At 47.0% G+C, this 16,097-nt stretch overlaps 1 protein-coding gene and 1 long non-coding RNA gene across 6 annotated transcripts; one reads left to right on the top strand and one right to left on the bottom strand.

Annotated features, from left to right (window-relative positions):
* Positions 1-472: 472 nt before the first annotated feature.
* Positions 473-4,461, bottom strand: LOC119514338. 3 transcript variants are annotated; one of them, XR_005212798.1, is made up of 4 exons: positions 4,357-4,461; positions 3,475-3,507; positions 2,434-2,555; positions 473-800 (listed from the first exon to the last, which is right to left on the bottom strand). It is a non-coding gene; the product is annotated as an uncharacterized LOC119514338 (long non-coding RNA). The 3 variants fall into 3 exon arrangements; XR_005212796.1 differs by having other exon boundaries at positions 473-768; XR_005212797.1 differs by lacking the exon at positions 3,475-3,507 and having other exon boundaries at positions 473-768; positions 4,357-4,452.
* Positions 4,462-4,830: 369 nt separating this feature from the next.
* Positions 4,831-14,683, top strand: SERPINF1 (serpin family F member 1). Of its 3 annotated transcripts, none has more exons than XM_037809924.1 (8): positions 4,831-4,966; positions 8,533-8,624; positions 9,814-10,009; positions 10,709-10,864; positions 11,241-11,444; positions 12,637-12,779; positions 13,626-13,836; positions 14,295-14,683. In XM_037809924.1, the coding sequence occupies exons 2-8, from the start codon at positions 8,541-8,543 to the stop codon at positions 14,552-14,554; spliced, it is 1,254 nt and encodes a 417-aa protein (XP_037665852.1). In that variant the 5' UTR covers positions 4,831-4,966; positions 8,533-8,540; the 3' UTR covers positions 14,555-14,683. The 3 variants fall into 3 exon arrangements, with proteins under 3 accessions (XP_037665852.1, XP_037665853.1, XP_037665851.1); XM_037809925.1 differs by lacking the exon at positions 4,831-4,966 and adding an exon at positions 7,506-7,721; XM_037809923.1 differs by lacking the exon at positions 4,831-4,966 and adding an exon at positions 7,516-7,623.
* Positions 14,684-16,097: the final 1,414 nt, after the last annotated feature.

The following is a 16,097-nucleotide window of genomic DNA, read 5'->3' as shown; positions in this document are numbered from 1 at the left end:
TGCCAATGCTGCCATTTTGCAAAATACCAGAAATGGATTGGCTTTTATAAAGGGGGTTTATTTGGTTACAAAGTTACAGTCTTAAAGCCATAAAGTGTCCAAGATAAGGAATCAACAATAGGGTACCTTCAGCAAAGGAAAGCCAGTGGCATCCGGAAAAACTCTGTTAGCTGGGGAGGCACGTGGCTGGTGTCCGCTTGCTCCCAGGTTGTGTTTCAAAATGGCGTTCTCCAAAATGTTGCTCTTGGGGCGTTTTGTCCTCTCTTAGCTGCAGCTTCTCTTCAAAACGTCACTCTCAGTTGCTCTCCAAATGTCACGCACAGCTGCTCTCTTTTATATGGCTCCAGTGATTTAATTCAGACCCACCCTGAATGGGTGGGGCAACATCTCCATGGAAATTATCCAATCAAAGGTCTTGCCCACAGTTGATTGAGTCACATCTCCATGGAAACAATCAATAGGTTCCAACCTAATCAACACTAATACGCCTGCCCCCACAAGATTGCATCAAAGAACATGGAGTTTTGGGGGACATAATACATCCAAACCAGCACACTGTGTTTGAACATTATATAAAGAAATCATAGGAATCATATAGTTTGTGCTCTTTTGTGTCTAGTTTCTTTCATTCAACCTCATGTTTGTGAGATTCATCTGTGTTGCTGCGTATGGCAATACGTCATTCACTGCAGAAGGCTTCTAATTGAGAGGTGCCATGGCGTGATTTAAGCTCTAGAAGGCTCACGTCGCTGCTGTGTGAAGCACAGGCTGTCAAGGGACAGAAGTGGGAGTGGACAGACCTGTTAGGAGGAGGCAGGAGACAGAGAAGTCCTGGTGGAGGGTACTGGCTGTGCAAGTGGAGGAAAATGGTCAGAATTAAGATGTATTTTCGAGGCAGACTTTATGAAATTTGTGGGTAGATTATATGGGAGATGAGGGGAAAGAAAGTGTTAGGATGGTTGTGCTCATTGTTCAAATTCCTGGGTTTGTGTCTCGAGAAAATGGATAGGTGGCAGTGCCTTGTACTGAATCGGGAAGCAGAGTGAGGGACAGATGTTAAGCCGGGTCGGGGATTTCCAGTTTGAACATGTGAGTACTGAAGTGCCTCTGAGTCAGGTAACCGTATGTCCCAGCTTGTCCAGGACCGTCTGGGTTATGTCTGTGGTTCCAGCTTAATAGTGCCCCTTTAGCTCTTAAAAGTGTCTCTTTGAATGAGAAATTATTTGTTTATCTTACTCTTTGGGCATCCAGATGGAGATGTCAACTGGGCAATTGGATGTTTTGGTCAGGGCTGGGTTATATATTTGGGACCTTAAAGTCATGGAGCCGGTTGAAATCACCGAAGAAGTGATGCAGAGAGGAGAAAGGGTCCCAGGACCAAGCCAGCAAAGGAACACAAAAGATGCAGCAAAGAGGGGAGAAATCCGAGAGGGTGTGGAGAGCCAGAGTTTCAAGAGGGAGGATCTGCCTGCTGCCAAGGACGGAGAGATCCACTTGGCTGTCAACACTTCCGTGGACTTGGCAACAGCAGTTGCAAAAGAGAGCTGGGCACAGAAGCGAGTCTGGAGTGGGTTGAGAAGAGAATGGGGGCTGAGGCAGTGGAGGCTCCAGGGTGGCTGTGAGGGAGAACAGGGAAATGCAGCAGTAGCTGTAGGGGCTGTAGCGAAAGGGGGGTTCTTTTAAAGAGGGGAGTAATAGGGAATGTTTGAAGGTTGTGGGATGATCCTTTAGATCCTGCAGAGAGGACACAGCGATTATGCAGGAGAGGGACTGTTTGCAGGAACAAAGGCCTGTAAGAGGAGTAGGACACACTCCCCTCACGGTCATAGGAGGAAAGAGAAATCTTTTTTTATAATTTATGAAGTAATTAGGACATACACAAAGGTATAAGGAATAATATAATGCCACTTTTCAACTTAAGAAATACTCTCAATATAGCTACGGCCCTAGATACTCTTCACCAATCTATTTCCTGTCCCCATAAACACCATCCTGAGTTTGGCTATTATTTTCTTGCATTTCTTTAATTTTTACCATATACATTTTTATTCCTAAGTGATATATGGTATGGTTTTGCATGTATTTAAACTATACATAAACGTTTTGCATGTATTTAAACTATACATAAACTATACATACAGATTGTGAGATAAATCTGTGTTGATATATGGGGCTTCTCAGTGGATTATTTTTATGGCCGTAGGTTTTTCCTCTATCTATTCTCTTGTTGACAGATATTTAGGTAGCATTCATTCTTTTGCCAGTACAAATAAAGCTGCTCTAACATTCTTGTACGTGCTTCCGGGTGCACCCATGTGGGAATCTTTTCGGCTCACGTGCTTAGGAGTGGAATTGCTGAGCTGTGGGTTTGAGCTTGCCCATCTTTACCTGCCAGGGCTGCCACATTCAGATATGAACAACTTTGCTACTTACTGCCAGATTTTTCTTCAAAGTAGTTGTACTGATACACAGTCTCACCAGAAGAGCATACAAGATCCTGGTTGTCCACATCCTCACCAACACTCGATATTGTCAGATCTTTAAATTTTGTCAACCTGATGAGTATGAAATATAATCTTATTATGGTTTTAATTTGCGGTCCCCTGATTACTAGTGATGATAAAACATCTTTTAAATTTATTGGCCACTTAGGATTCTTCTGTGAATTACCTGGGCCTATTTTCCTTTCAAATAGTTTTCTTTTCTCTTATTGATTTGTAGTGCTTTATAATATATAGTTAGTAATCTTTCTGCCTGTTATATGTGTTACAAATATTTTTTCCCAGTGTGAGCCTTATCTTTTCACTTTGTTTTATATCATCTGTCCATGAAACAAGTTTTCTTTTTATTTCAGTGACCAACTTGTAAGTCTTTTCTTTTATAATCTGTGTTTTTTGTGTCTTATTTAAGAAATTCTGTCTACCCAGAGGTCAAAAAGGTATCCATCTATATTTTCTTCTAAAACTTATAATTTTGCAAGTTTTATATATGTGTGTGTGTGTGTGTGTGTGTGTGTGTGTGTGTGTGTGTGTGTGTTTTCTTGCCTAGGTGTAATACATGTCTGAAAAGGTCCACAAGAAGATTAGCATTGGCTGCATCCAGGGAGTGGAACTGGGTGACTAGAGGCCAGAGTGAGGGGGGCTTTTTCTTGCTGGATACCTTTTACTGCTTTTGAGTTCTGAACTATGTGAATAAATACCTACTCAAAAATAAGTAAATGATTTGAATAAAATTCATTAGAAAAGATTCTGCAGAAACAGAAATTGTTTTTCTCATTTAAATCCTTAATGTGCCTGGAGTTAATTTTTGTATATGGCGTGAGATAGGGATCTAATTCTAATTTGTCCACATGGATGATCACTGTTTGGCCTCCACCTGATTGCCCTTCCCACTTTTCTATGCCTAGCCACTCTTACGCATCCTTCGAGGCTCAGCTTAGATTCATAAATTCTAGGAAATTGTACTAACGCTTACCTCAACTATGCTGCCACAATATCCTGCAGAGAGCTGTTAGCCAATAGAAATAAAGTGTGAGTCACAAATGCAAGCTGCATATGTAATTTTACATTTTCTAGTAGCCACATTAAAAATTAAAGAAATAGGTTAAATTAATTTTAATAACATATATTATTTAACCCAATATATTATAATTTAATATGTAAGCAAAATAAAGATTATTAAGATTATTCTTTTCTCATCTTCAATGGATGCATTCAACATCTGGTGTGTATTTTCACTTCCAGCAGATATCAATTCTGACTAGTCACATTTCAAGGGTTCCATGGCCAATACCATATGGGGCCGCATGGCTACAGAGCCACTATTACAGGATGAGCCACGTTATACTGGAATGCTCTGTTCTCACGTCAGCCTCCCTTAGCCAGTACATTTCTGGAGGGTGGACACTGTGTCTTCTTTGTCTGTGTACTCCGCCTCCTCCCACTAGCATGGTGCCTGGCACAGACATATTTGACGATTTTTGGCTGAAAGACACTGACCCCTGACTGTTGACATGCTCTCCCTTACACAAAGCTGAACCTTGCCCACTGGACTGTTCTACCCAGGGGCCTCATTCTGCTCCCTGAGCCCCATGTAAGGACACTTGCAGGTTTCCCTAAAATTTCTCTTCCTCGGAGCACTTTTTTTTTTTTTTTTGCTGATCTCTTCTTCCATTAAACTTTTGGCCAGGACCTATACCTACTCAGAAAACGTTGTTATATGGTCTAATTAATTATTTCTTATGCAAATGTTTAGTTTCACAACCTCATTTCAAGTGCCCCAACACCCCGAGGCAGGCAGGCCCCAAGTTTTCTCCCGTGCCTAGCTTGGTGTGCAGTGCATCGTAGTTCTTCTCACCATTAGCATATACGGGGGGGGTCTCACGTCTTCCTCCAAATATCCCATTGCCCTCTGAGTCTTCAGAAACCAAGCAGACATCCCAGTTCCTTCCTTCGTTTTTCAACGTAGGAAAGGGAGGAGCCGTGAGAACCACCTGACCCCAAAGCCCTCGGTTAGCGCCGGCGCCCAGGCCCAGGAAGAAACCAGACTCCCAGTAGGGGGCCAGTGTTTTCTCCACTCCACCAGCAGGTCCCCCTGGCCTCCTCCTGCAAGAGTTGATTCCTCAGTCCTGTCTCCCACCAAGGGCTGGCCGGGGAGCCCCAGCAGGCAGTGAGGAAGGCCAGTGCCCTAAAGGAGGGTGCGGTAGAAGAACAAGTTGCAAATGTGTGTGTCTCGGGGGTGTGCAGTGGAAGGACAGCAGTGGGTTAAAGTTTACTCCAGACAATGATGCAATCACAGAATTCAATTGAGTGCAGGTCGCTTTAAGAAAGGAGCAGCTGTAATCTGAAGCCTGCTGGCTGCTGGATTGGGAGGGCTCAAAAAAAAAAAGCTGTTTGCTAGCTGGAGCCCACTCAGTGCACGGCTTAGCCGGACCTAGGTTGGGAGTGGAGTCGCAGCACACCCGCAGGTAAAGCAGCTCCCGGTCTGGTCTGCATGTCAGGGGAAGATGGGAAAGGCTCCCCGGGGCAGGAGGTGCTCGGGAGAGGTAGGGGTACCCCTGGGAGCAGAAAAGAGGGGTGCAGAGAGAGGAGGTGGGGAGACAGTAGCCCCTGCAGCTTGGGCACCCGGGTGAGTAGATGAAAGAGGGCAGATGGAGTAGGGGGGTGTCAAAAGGCCAGGACCCAAATATCCCCGAACCCCATTGCACCAATGGGAAAAGAGGCTGGAAAGAGTTTTGAATGAAGTGCGTGCAAAACAGTGGCGGCGGGCAGTCGTGGGGAAGAAGCTAAGAGAAGCTAAAAAAGTTAAACAGATGGGTCTAGGTCCCAGGAGCACTTGAAAGGGATTCTGAGCCCACCAGGGGCAGCCAGGGAGGTAGCCCCTCCTGCAACCGGGCCTTGGCTTCAGCCCAATTCTCTGCTTGGTTTTCAAAATCAGCTGGTGTTGATTTCAAAGATAACTTCCCTGTGAGCCCTGCTCTACAACTGGAAGGAGGATAGCTGGGTCCTTCTACTCCACCCCACCCTTTCTCTTAGGACCAATTAGCTGCAATGAAATCTGGGGGACCCTTGAGGCTTTGGCTTTTCACAAAAAATGACCACTATTTAAAAACCCAGCCTGTTTATAGGGATTGGGGGGCTCAGCTGCCACTGTTGGAGAGAATGGCTGTCCACTTCTTTTGCTCCCTGGGGCAAGCCACAGCCAGGAGCCAAAGAAAAGCTGCAGAGTTCCCAGAAACCCTGTCACTATCTGGCTCATGCCCCATGCAGGTCCACCAGTTCACCCCAGGCTGAGGGTGGGAGGGGAAAGGTGCCAGGGGGTTACTTTCTAGGGCTGGTCCTTCTGGGGTATAGGGGGGCGATATACCTCTGGGGGACCCTGGCCTGTCTCACTGAGTTTTGAAGACTTCAGAAGGAACCTGCCTGGGGGCTGGTGGGTTCATGCTGGGTGGACCTGGAGGGAACCCATTGGAATCTTCCTCCCAGACCAAGGGAGAGGGAGGGGCCTCCCTGTACTGCCCACGAAGTCCCAGCCATGTGGTTTGAAGGCCTTGTGGATCTAGGAGGAGGAGGGATGGTGTTTGTCTTGCAATTGGGTTTAATCTGAAACACATGTATTGGCTACAACTTGTTCTCCCAGCTTGGAGGCAAGATCACAAAATCCCAGCTCCTTGAGTCTCTCTTGATTTGGGCAACATGGGGGAAAGCAAAGCCTGACCTTGGCTGGACAGGGAGGACATCTACCTCCTCCACATACCCTTCCCCCACCTGACAGGGCAGGCACCTGGCTTGGATACTGCCCTTTGGACAGGATGGCACCACTGTCCCTGTGTCCCTGGCCGGCCAATGGCTGCCCACACCAGCCAACAGAACAGTTGCCTTCGACGGGGAGTCGAGGGTGCCCTGAGGGCCCCCCTGCCACCTCACTGCCCTTATAGGGGGATCAATAGTCTCTCCCCTTCCCTCATCTCTAAGGTAGGAGATTCAGAGATGCAATTAATACTACACGGCCCCATGTCTGGCCCTGCGCCAGCTTTTGTGCCTTTTCCTGCCTGACTCCCTCACTACATTCTCAGTCCTCAGCCTACCCGGAGGTGACAGTGATCAGTCACATGATTTCAGGCTCTGCAGGGACACCAGAAGGCACCACTTTCAAGGGCATTTGAATTGTGAACTTAGTTTCTCTAAAAGCTTTGCCAGAATCTCCTCCCTTCTCTCATTTTCCTAACCCAGCCAGAGGGACAAGAGCTAACAGCACTTCCTCCAGCCTCATCTCCCTGAGTCTCATTGAGCTTTCAGTCTCCAAGTAAACCATTCTGCTGAGGCTCAAGTGGGGTTGGCTCTGGGTGGGGCTGGCAGGGTGGAGGGAGCAGCTTTAAGTCTGGCTGCTGTTAAGTTCTCTGTCTTGCACTGCAGAAAGCTCTTCCTGATTTCTCAACAGATTTCTCCTTAAGTGGCAGGGCAGCCATGGGGAAGAGCAGCTGACCGAGAATATCTACGGGGTAGCTGGAACTCTCACTCTGAGATGCAAGCTCAGGATCAGTGTTTAGAAAAGCAAACCAGGCTGGTTCCCAAAGGCAGTCCAGCCTTCAGCTGAGCAAGCTCAGGATGCAGTCTTTTCTTTTGTTGCCTGTCATGCTCTACAATGTTGTCCAGTGGATTAGCAGATTTAATTCTAAGAACTTTTGCCAAAAATCACACATGGCACTCCCAACTTTCCTGATCCAACTTGTTCTGGGAAATCAGAAAAGTATGTACGTACGTGTGTGTAAAAGGATAATGAAGGAGCCCAAAAACCCTTGGCCTGTGTGTGGGGTGGTGGTGGAGGTAGTGGGGTGGGGAGACAAAGTGGTTAGGATTGTAAGTTCTTAACTTGGCCTAATGTATGGAGGGAGAGCACAGAGCAGCCGAGGGCCCTGGCTGCTGAGGCCCTGTTCCACTCTCTAACCAGAAGGCCTCTTGGGATACTGGGAACTTCACCCTCTGCATTCATCTTCCCGCCCCCAGATCCTGACTCCAGGGACAAGCTCGTGGTCGAGGTGAATGCAGGAGGGCCAAGAGGGTGAGGGCTGGTGTGCACCTGGAGCCCTGCACCTGGCTTTCCGAATTTTACCTTGCGGTCAAGGTACCAGACCAGAGCCTGGTCAGAGAGGCCCACTGCTGGGGAAGTGAAGGCATTTGGCTTGTCTAATTATGAAACAGCCTCGTTCAACCTGGAGTCAAGTAGGTTCTGGAGAATTTAGAGCTATTTTCAAGTACCTGAAGGGGCTGGTAGGGGGAAGACAATGAGGCTCTGTGAGGGAGAAGTAGAGCCAAAGGATTGGAGTTATAGGGAGCACTTACTCTGTCTCTGGCATTGTTAAGTGCTCTTAAGGCATTATCTAATTTAAGTCTCATAAAAATAGGTAAGTACTATTTTATCTTCATTTTGCAGAAGGGAAAAAAAAAAGACTCAGAGAGTTATTGAGAGGCAGAATTGAGATTTGAAGCCAGGCTGTCTGATCCCAGACACTGCGCTCTGAAACGTGACAGCGGGAGTCTTGGAACAGACCTGTCTGTGAAGGGAGGGAGCTCCCTTCCGACGCCACAAGCTTCTGGTCAGAAGGACTCACAAAGAGCCCTGAAGAGCTTCTGGGACAAGCAGAGGCCGGACCGGTGTCCCCATTTTCAGTGTTCTATGAGTCTACGTATGGGACCTGGGTTCTGTCCCCAGATCTGTAAAATGAGCTGGTTGGGTTCCTCTAGGGAAAAGCCTTATTATGCATTTTTGCTAGTGGGTACTCTGCAGAGAAGTCCACTGCTGGATCCTCACTGCACTGTGGCTTTAGATTTGAAGGTGGGTCCTCTGACCCGGATAGAAGCACAACCCCACGATAAGACAGTGGGCCATGAGGCAGGTGGAGGGAGGGAGAATCAAGCTAAGGATTTACTTCCAGGCTGGAAAGCGGGTGAGAAGGTGCTCCTGCCCAGGGTGGCACAGGGGTGCAGGGTGGTGGGGTGAGGGGAGCAGCCTGCTGCCTCGCTTCTCTTTCAGGCCCCGGGATGCAGGCCCTTGTGCTACTCTTCTGGACTGGAGCCCTCCTCGGGCACGGCAGCTCCCAGAACACCGCTGGCAGCGAGGAGGAGGTCGGTGAGCAGGGTGGGGGCTGGAGACATCTGAGCTCCTCCTCGGCAGGCAGCATGGGAGCCGGGCACCCAGGTCCCAGGTCAGGCTTTGGCCTTTGCATCTAGGCAGGGCCTTTGTTTCTCCAACAGCAAAACAGAGAGAAAACATCTTGCTCCATCTTTCACAGAACACAGTGGGGACAAAAATAAGATTCAAAAGAGTGAAGTTCAAGAGTACCTGAACAAGTCCAGGGCCATCCCTTCAGGGAGGACCTTGTCTCATTACCTGTTCTACTCGTGGTCTTATCAAGTGGGCATTGCTCTCGGGCATTTGTTCAGACTCTATCCAGGGATGCAGCAGAGGATGTAAGAGTTGGACAGAGCTTTTCCCTGCCCAGGGAGAGCACAGACTGGTTGCGAAGCCAGATCATATGCTTGGTGGAAGTCTCTGTAGGTGGCAGTGGGGGGTGGCTGTCACACGAGGGGCTGGGGCATATCGGCTGGAGACCTGACTCTGTTGTGCGTTCCAAGTTAGAACTCCAGCTCTACCTCTCGCTAGCTTTGTGACCTTAGGCAAGTCACTTTTACCTGAGTCTCTATTTCTTTATCTCTAAAATGGGATAATAACATCCATCCTTTCAGGCCCACTGTGGCCATTTGGTTATTTCTCACCAACTGAATACCCAACACTGTAGGTGTTGAGGAAAGATAAAAGATTCAGCTCTTATCTTCAAGGAACTTAGTGTTTGGGGATATTAGTTTTCTGGGGTACCAGGCAAATCCACGAACAAGTATGAGATGAAGTACAAATGAAAAGAACAAGCACAGAGCCGGGCACATGGCAGGTGGTTAATATGTGTCACCTGACTCTGAAGAAAAAGGTCAGAAAACCCAAAGGTCCCTTCAGATCAGGGAACTCTGTGGTGGAGGAGGTATGTGATCAGGGCCATGAAGATAGGAGGCTCACAGGTTACAAGTGTTTACACCTGGCCAGCTAATAACCTCTTTTCTGCCTGCCTCTCTCCAGCCGAGTGCAGGCACGCCCAGGGGGCACAAACTCATTCCAACATTCAGCCAAACTTACTGACATTAGGAAAGATGATCTGGGGCCAGCATGACAACTCCAATCAGAGCAATTAGGAGAGATGTTGCTCAGGACTCATCGCCACTCGTCCTTGAACTCAATACCAGGTCTTCCTGTTTCTTCCAGGCCTCTGTGGCCCCCGACACGGGGGTGCCAGTGGAGGAGGAGGATCCCTTCTTCAAGGTGCCCGTGAATAAGCTGGCAGCAGCGGTCTCCAACTTTGGCTATGACCTGTATCGTATGAAGTCCAGTATGAGCCCTACTGCCAACGTGCTCCTGTCCCCACTCAGCGTGGCCACAGCATTCTCTGCCCTGTCGCTGGGTGAGCTCTCAGATGCAGCAAGTCCCAGAACCCCGGAATTGTGACAGCCCTAGAGAGGCCCCATAAGGCCTGTGCACCTGTGTGCTCTACGCCTTAGGGACACTTTGCCTTAAGGTGGGGCCAAGAGGCTCTGAGAGCTCTGGCCTCAGTGGGGTCCCAACTCATGTGAGTGGGAGCTCAAAGGCTGGACACACACAATTCCCTCGCTTCTTGGAATGGTGCGGAGCACCACCGATGCTGGCATGCGGTCTTGAGGGCCACTTATTGACACGGTAACTTCACCATGTGTGAAGTGAACAAGCCACTACTAGGAGTCAACCAGTAGGCCAGGTGCTGGGTATATAAACGCATACAAGCAGATGTGGTCTCTGCCCTCAGCTGGGGTCACAGTCAACTTTACAGGAGGAACAAACAGGAAGCTACAAAACAGCCTGGTAAGTGCTGTGAGGGAAAGTACAGGGACTAGGATCCCTCAGTCTCATCTCTCTAGGCCTCATGCTTATAGCCTCCTTTAGGAAGATCTCTCAGATCGAGTCCCCATTTCTTCCAATGCCTTCAAATTCCTTGCCCCCCTAGAATATCTCCAATATCAGCCCACTCAGGCTTTCAGCAGATCAAAAGGAGTAACAGTACTCCCTGTCCTGGGAGACGGCCTGAGTTGGGCAGCTATGGAAGCTCACGTCCTCGTCTCCGTGGCAGGAGCGGATCAGCGAACAGAGACCATCATGCACCGGGCTCTCTATTACGACCTGATCAGCAACCCAGACATTCACGGTACCTACAAGGAACTCCTTGCCACCGTCACCGCCCCTGAAAAGAACTTCAAGAGCGCTTCCCGGCTCATCTTTGAGAAGAGTGAGTCACCTCCCTTGGGCTGCCTGAGGAGTGTAGGGCAAACTGAACTACACCCTGGGGGCTTCTTTCTAAACCAGAGACCATGTATCTCAGGCCAGACCCGGAAGGGCCCCTTGAGCTCAAAGAGGATCAAAGAGAGGAAGTGGGCTGGAGGAGACAGTGGGAGGGTGGGGGGAGGACAATAGCAAGAAGAGAAACAGCAATGAGCAAAATCAGTTGTTCCCTGTCCAGATCTGGGGAAACTGGTGTGAAGTCCTGGCAAGTCCCAGGAGGAGGCTGGGCAGGAAGTCGGGGCCTTCTGACTCTGAAGCCTGGTTTCTTGGAGAGCATGCTGGTTTAGCTTTCATGCACTAAACTCTGCTCCACTTCTTCCCAGAGCTGAGGATAAAATCCAGCTTTGTCGCACCACTGGAAAAGTCATATGGCACCAGGCCCAGAATCCTGACTGGCAACCCTCGCATGGACCTTCAGGAGGTTAACAACTGGCTGCAGGCCCAGATGAAAGGGAAAATCCCTAGGTCTACAAGGGAGATGCCCAGTGAGATCAGCATTCTCCTCCTCGGTGTGGCTTACTTCAAGGGTGAGGGCTTCTCCACTTCTCCTTTGGCCAAGGGTGTCAGGAGGTATCAGAGAGAACTGGGAAAGAGAAGTGCCCAAAGTGAACTCGGAGGCAAAGCCGGGGGTGGCGGGAGCTGAGAAAGACTCACCCGAGGGTTATCTGCTGATGACAATCAGATGTAAGATATCAGCAAACAATTGATAAGTGTCTACCAAGTTTAAGAGGCTTGTGGAGAATGAATAGCAGAGAGGGTCAAGGAACTCAGTGCTTGAGTGCCTATTTGGGGCTGGGCACTGGGTGAGATCTCTGGCTTTAGAGTCAGATAAAGTTCAAATCCCAGCTCTGCCTTTACTAGCTGTAGAGTCCTGCACAAGTTTCAAAACCTTTTTGGGCCCATTTTCTCATCTTTAAAAGGAGGATAAAACCACTCCTTCATAGGCAATTTGTGTATGTCATTTCTCATCTTCACAACAATCCCATACTGTATCTGGGCCACAGCAGGTGGTTGTCAACCACTTGTGTATCATCTAACTTTATTCTTCTAGACTGTGGAGTTGTGCCCAGAGGTCATGCCACAGGCCTCGTTTGATACCAGCCCCACTCGATAAGGCCTTGGGTGGGTTTTTGGGTCCACCTCCCCCTTGAAATGCTTGTGAACCACCTATCAAATACTGGTTAGAGTGAACCCCCAAACTCCCAGAGAGACCCAGATGGTTTCCAACTTCAAGCACTGATTTCCGTGACTGAAAGATGTGGTTAAACACTGATATTTTAAAGGCTACAGATAACCAAGTGTGCGTGGCTGTCAGCTCTCTGTGTGAACACTGACAAGTCACTTCACCTCTTTGGGCTTCAGCTTTCTCTGCTACAAAATGAGTAGGGTGATAAGATGATCTCTGAGGTCCCCTCCAGTTCTGATATCCTTCAATTGCATCTCCCAGAGACAACACTGTAAAAGAGTACACCCTTCTCCCAGGCTATTACAGAACTTATATAATCCAGAGTAAAATCAATAAAATGCTTGTGGAATGTACCCGCGGTCACAGTGTTCCAAGGCACACGTTCTGAGATAGAACCACTTCCTGATGTGTCAGGGTCTCTGATGACAAAGATTCCTTCAGCTGGGCAATTTTCAACAACATGTTTTGGGGACACAGCATGGTCCCACTGCCTTTCTGGTCTGGGCCTCAGGATACTGTTTGTTTCATTCCAGGGCAATGGGTAACAAAGTTTGACTCCAGAAAGACTTCCCTTGAGGATTTCCACTTGGATGAGGAGAGGACTGTGAAAGTCCCCATGATGTCAGATCCTAAGGCCATTATACGCTATGGCTTGGACTCTGACCTCAACTGCAAGGTCTGTGGGGCAAGATGGGTGGGAGGTAAGAGGACTGGGGGTTGTGGGGAGAGGACATAGAGGCAGAATGATACAGTGGAAATAGAATGAGCTTTGAGACAACTGTCAAAATTTTATCTGCTGTGTGCTTGAACAAAGCTAATGACCTCTTTCAGCCTTTCACTTCTTAAAATGAGAGTGTAGTTATCAAAACTTAACCTCTCAGAGTTTGTTGTAAGGATTAATAAGGCAATATGAAATGGGCCCTCAAGAGTAAGCATTCAAATATTGGTGTTCGTTCTTTCCTTCCTTTCACCTTCCTTCTTCCTTCCCTCCTTCTCTATCTATCTCTCTATGATTTCAGGGCTCTTGGGACCCCGATGCCGTTCATTCCATGTACCTTAGTCTAAGAACCTCTGCCCAAGGACCCATTTATTGCTGCTTTTGTACTTGCTGTACCCACTGGCCCCATTTCTAGAGTCCAGTCTAGTCCAGATATCAGTAAAACTTGGGGGAAAACACAGACCTGGAATTCAATTCTAGCTCTTAGTACCAGAGGAGAAAATTCTTTCAGCAGATAACTTTGACCAGCATTAGGCTGATGTAGGAAAAGACAACAGCAGACTTTTTAAGGAAACAGCAAGAAATGACTTGTCACTAGAGAGCAACAGCCTATGGGGACAATTGCTAAATAGATTGATGGCTGGGGCAAAGCAAGAGGCCAGGGCTCCAGCACAGGAGAGAAGAAAGCCCTTCTCAGTGGGTGTCAGGACAGTGCTTCCTCTGAAGTCCGTAGGGTTCTGATGAAACATCATGGATTGCTGGCCCTAAAGGACTAAGGCATGTGCTTCCTCCCTGTTGTTCCAGATCGCCCAGCTGCCCTTAACTGGAAGCATGAGTATCATCTTCTTCCTGACCATGAAAGCAACCCAGAACTTGACCATGATAGAAGAGAGTCTCACCTCTGAGTTCATTCATGACATAGACCGAGAACTGAAGACCGTTCAAGCAGTCCTGACTATCCCCAAGCTGAAGCTAAGTTACGACGGTGAAGTCACCAAGTCCATGCAAGAGATGAGTATGTCTACAACACCTGTTTGTTCTGGGGGGACTGAGTCTTTGAGACTTTTGGTTTGTTAAGCAGAGCTCAAGAGCATGATGGCCTTGTAGGGAGGCCATCAAGGGTTCCTTAATTCTAATAGTGCTGGAGGGTGAACGAACTACCTTCCTTATCAGACTCATTCCTCAATCCCATGAGTATACATCCTGTAGCAGGAGCTAAATCACTGCTTCTTAAAATAGGTATGTTTGACCTAGATTCTAATCCTCACCTCATTTGCTTTGTGCTCTTGGGGAAATCAATTCAACCCCCAACCAGTTTAGAATTCTGCATACCTCACAGATGGCCAAAAGCTGTGCTCCACTCCCAGCTTGCCTGCCTTCTTGAGAACCTGGATTTAAGAATCAAGACTGTACTTCCCCTTGGGGTGTTGGGTAAGGCAGTGTTTTAATGGAAATTTCTCTTGATCTCTGCAGAGCTCCAATCCTTGTTTGATTCTCCAGACTTTAGCAAGATCACAGGCAAACCAATCAAACTTACTCAGGTGGAACACCGGGCTGGCATTGAGTGGAATGAGGATGGGGCAGGAACCACCCCAACCCAGGAGCTCCAGCCGGCCAGTCTCACCTTTTCCCTGGACTATCACCTTAACCAACCCTTCATCTTTGTACTGAGGGATTCAGACACAGGAGCCCTTCTCTTCATAGGAAAAATTCTGGATCCCAGGAGCACTTAATGCCCCAGTTCAATGTTCAGATACCGTAGAAGAAGATAACTCCAGAGGGATGGCAGATTATATATTACATGAAGGCTGCCCCTATAATGTTTCAATGTCTACTTTGCAATAAAAGAGTTTTATCCTTAACTTTTTTTATGTTTTCAAAAAGAAAACAACCGAAATTTATAGTCTCACAGTTCTGGAGACTAGAAGTCCAAAGTCAAGGTGTCAGCAGGGCCATGCTTCCTCTGAAGCCTGCAGGGCTCTAGTGGTGGCTTGCCAGCAATCCAGGATGTTCCTTGGTTTGTGGCACAACTCAATCTCTGCCTTCTTCACATGCCATGTCTCTCTCTCTGTGTCTGTCTCCTACTTCCTGTGTTCCAAGTTTACTCTGCATATACGACATCAGTCATATGGGATTAAGACTCACCCCAATCCAGGTTGGCCTCATCTTAACTAATAACATAGTCAAAGATCCTATTACAAATAAGTTCATATTCACAGGACTGGGGGTTAGGACTTGAACATGTCTTTTGGGGGACATGATTTAATACATAACAGCATCCCTGCTTGAAATGTAAATGCTTTGAGGACACAGACCATATTTTATTTTTCTTTGTATACCAAAACCCACCAATGAGCCAACACATAGTAGATGGTTGATAAATGTATGTTGAATGCATGCACAGCTATTAGACATAACACTACTCAAATACTGATGATCAGGCAAAATGTTTTTTCTGTTACACTTTTGATTCCTGAAACTGGCCATTAATCAGAATCACCTGGGAAGATTTTAAGGATTTCTGGGCTTCATTTTTGCCCTAGTAAGTCAGAATATTTTCATAAGGTTTTCCACATGACTTTTTTTGTTTTTTAATTTTTATTCTAGTACCATACATACAACCTAAAATTTCCCTTTTAACTACATTTAAATATATAATTGTATATATTACAATTAATTACATTCATAATGTTGTGCTATCATCACCACCATCCATCACCAAAACTTATCCATCATCCCAAATAGAAACTATATAATTTAAACCTTAACTCCCCACTTCCTACTCCCACCTCAGTAACCTGTATTCTAGATTCTGACTCTATGAGTTTGCTTATTCTAATTATTTCATTTCATTGAGATCATACAATATTTGTCCTTTTCTGGCTTATTTCACTAAACATGATGTCTTCAAGGTTTATCATCCATGTTGCTGCATGTATCAGAACTTCATTCCTTATTATGGCTAAATAATATTTCATTGTGTGCGTATGCCATATTTAGTTTATCCATTCATTGGTTGATAAACACTTAGGTTGCTTCCATCTTTTGGCAATTGTGAATAATGTCAATATGAACATCAATGTGCAAATTGTTCAAGTCCTCGCTTTCAGTTCCTTTGGGTATATACTTAGAAGTAGGATTGCTGGATCATATGGTGTTCTGGTTTGCTAATGCTGCTGTTAAGCAAAGTACCAGAAATGGATTGGCTTTTATAAAGGGGGTTTATATAGTTACAAAGTTACAGTCTTAAGGCCATTAAGTGTCCAAGGTAAGGCA

The sequence above is a fragment of the Choloepus didactylus genome, chromosome 18 (assembly GCF_015220235.1).
Source record: "Choloepus didactylus isolate mChoDid1 chromosome 18, mChoDid1.pri, whole genome shotgun sequence".
Classification (NCBI taxonomy): Eukaryota; Metazoa; Chordata; class Mammalia; order Pilosa; family Megalonychidae; genus Choloepus; species Choloepus didactylus.
This window is presented reverse-complemented; position numbering and strand designations above follow the sequence as displayed.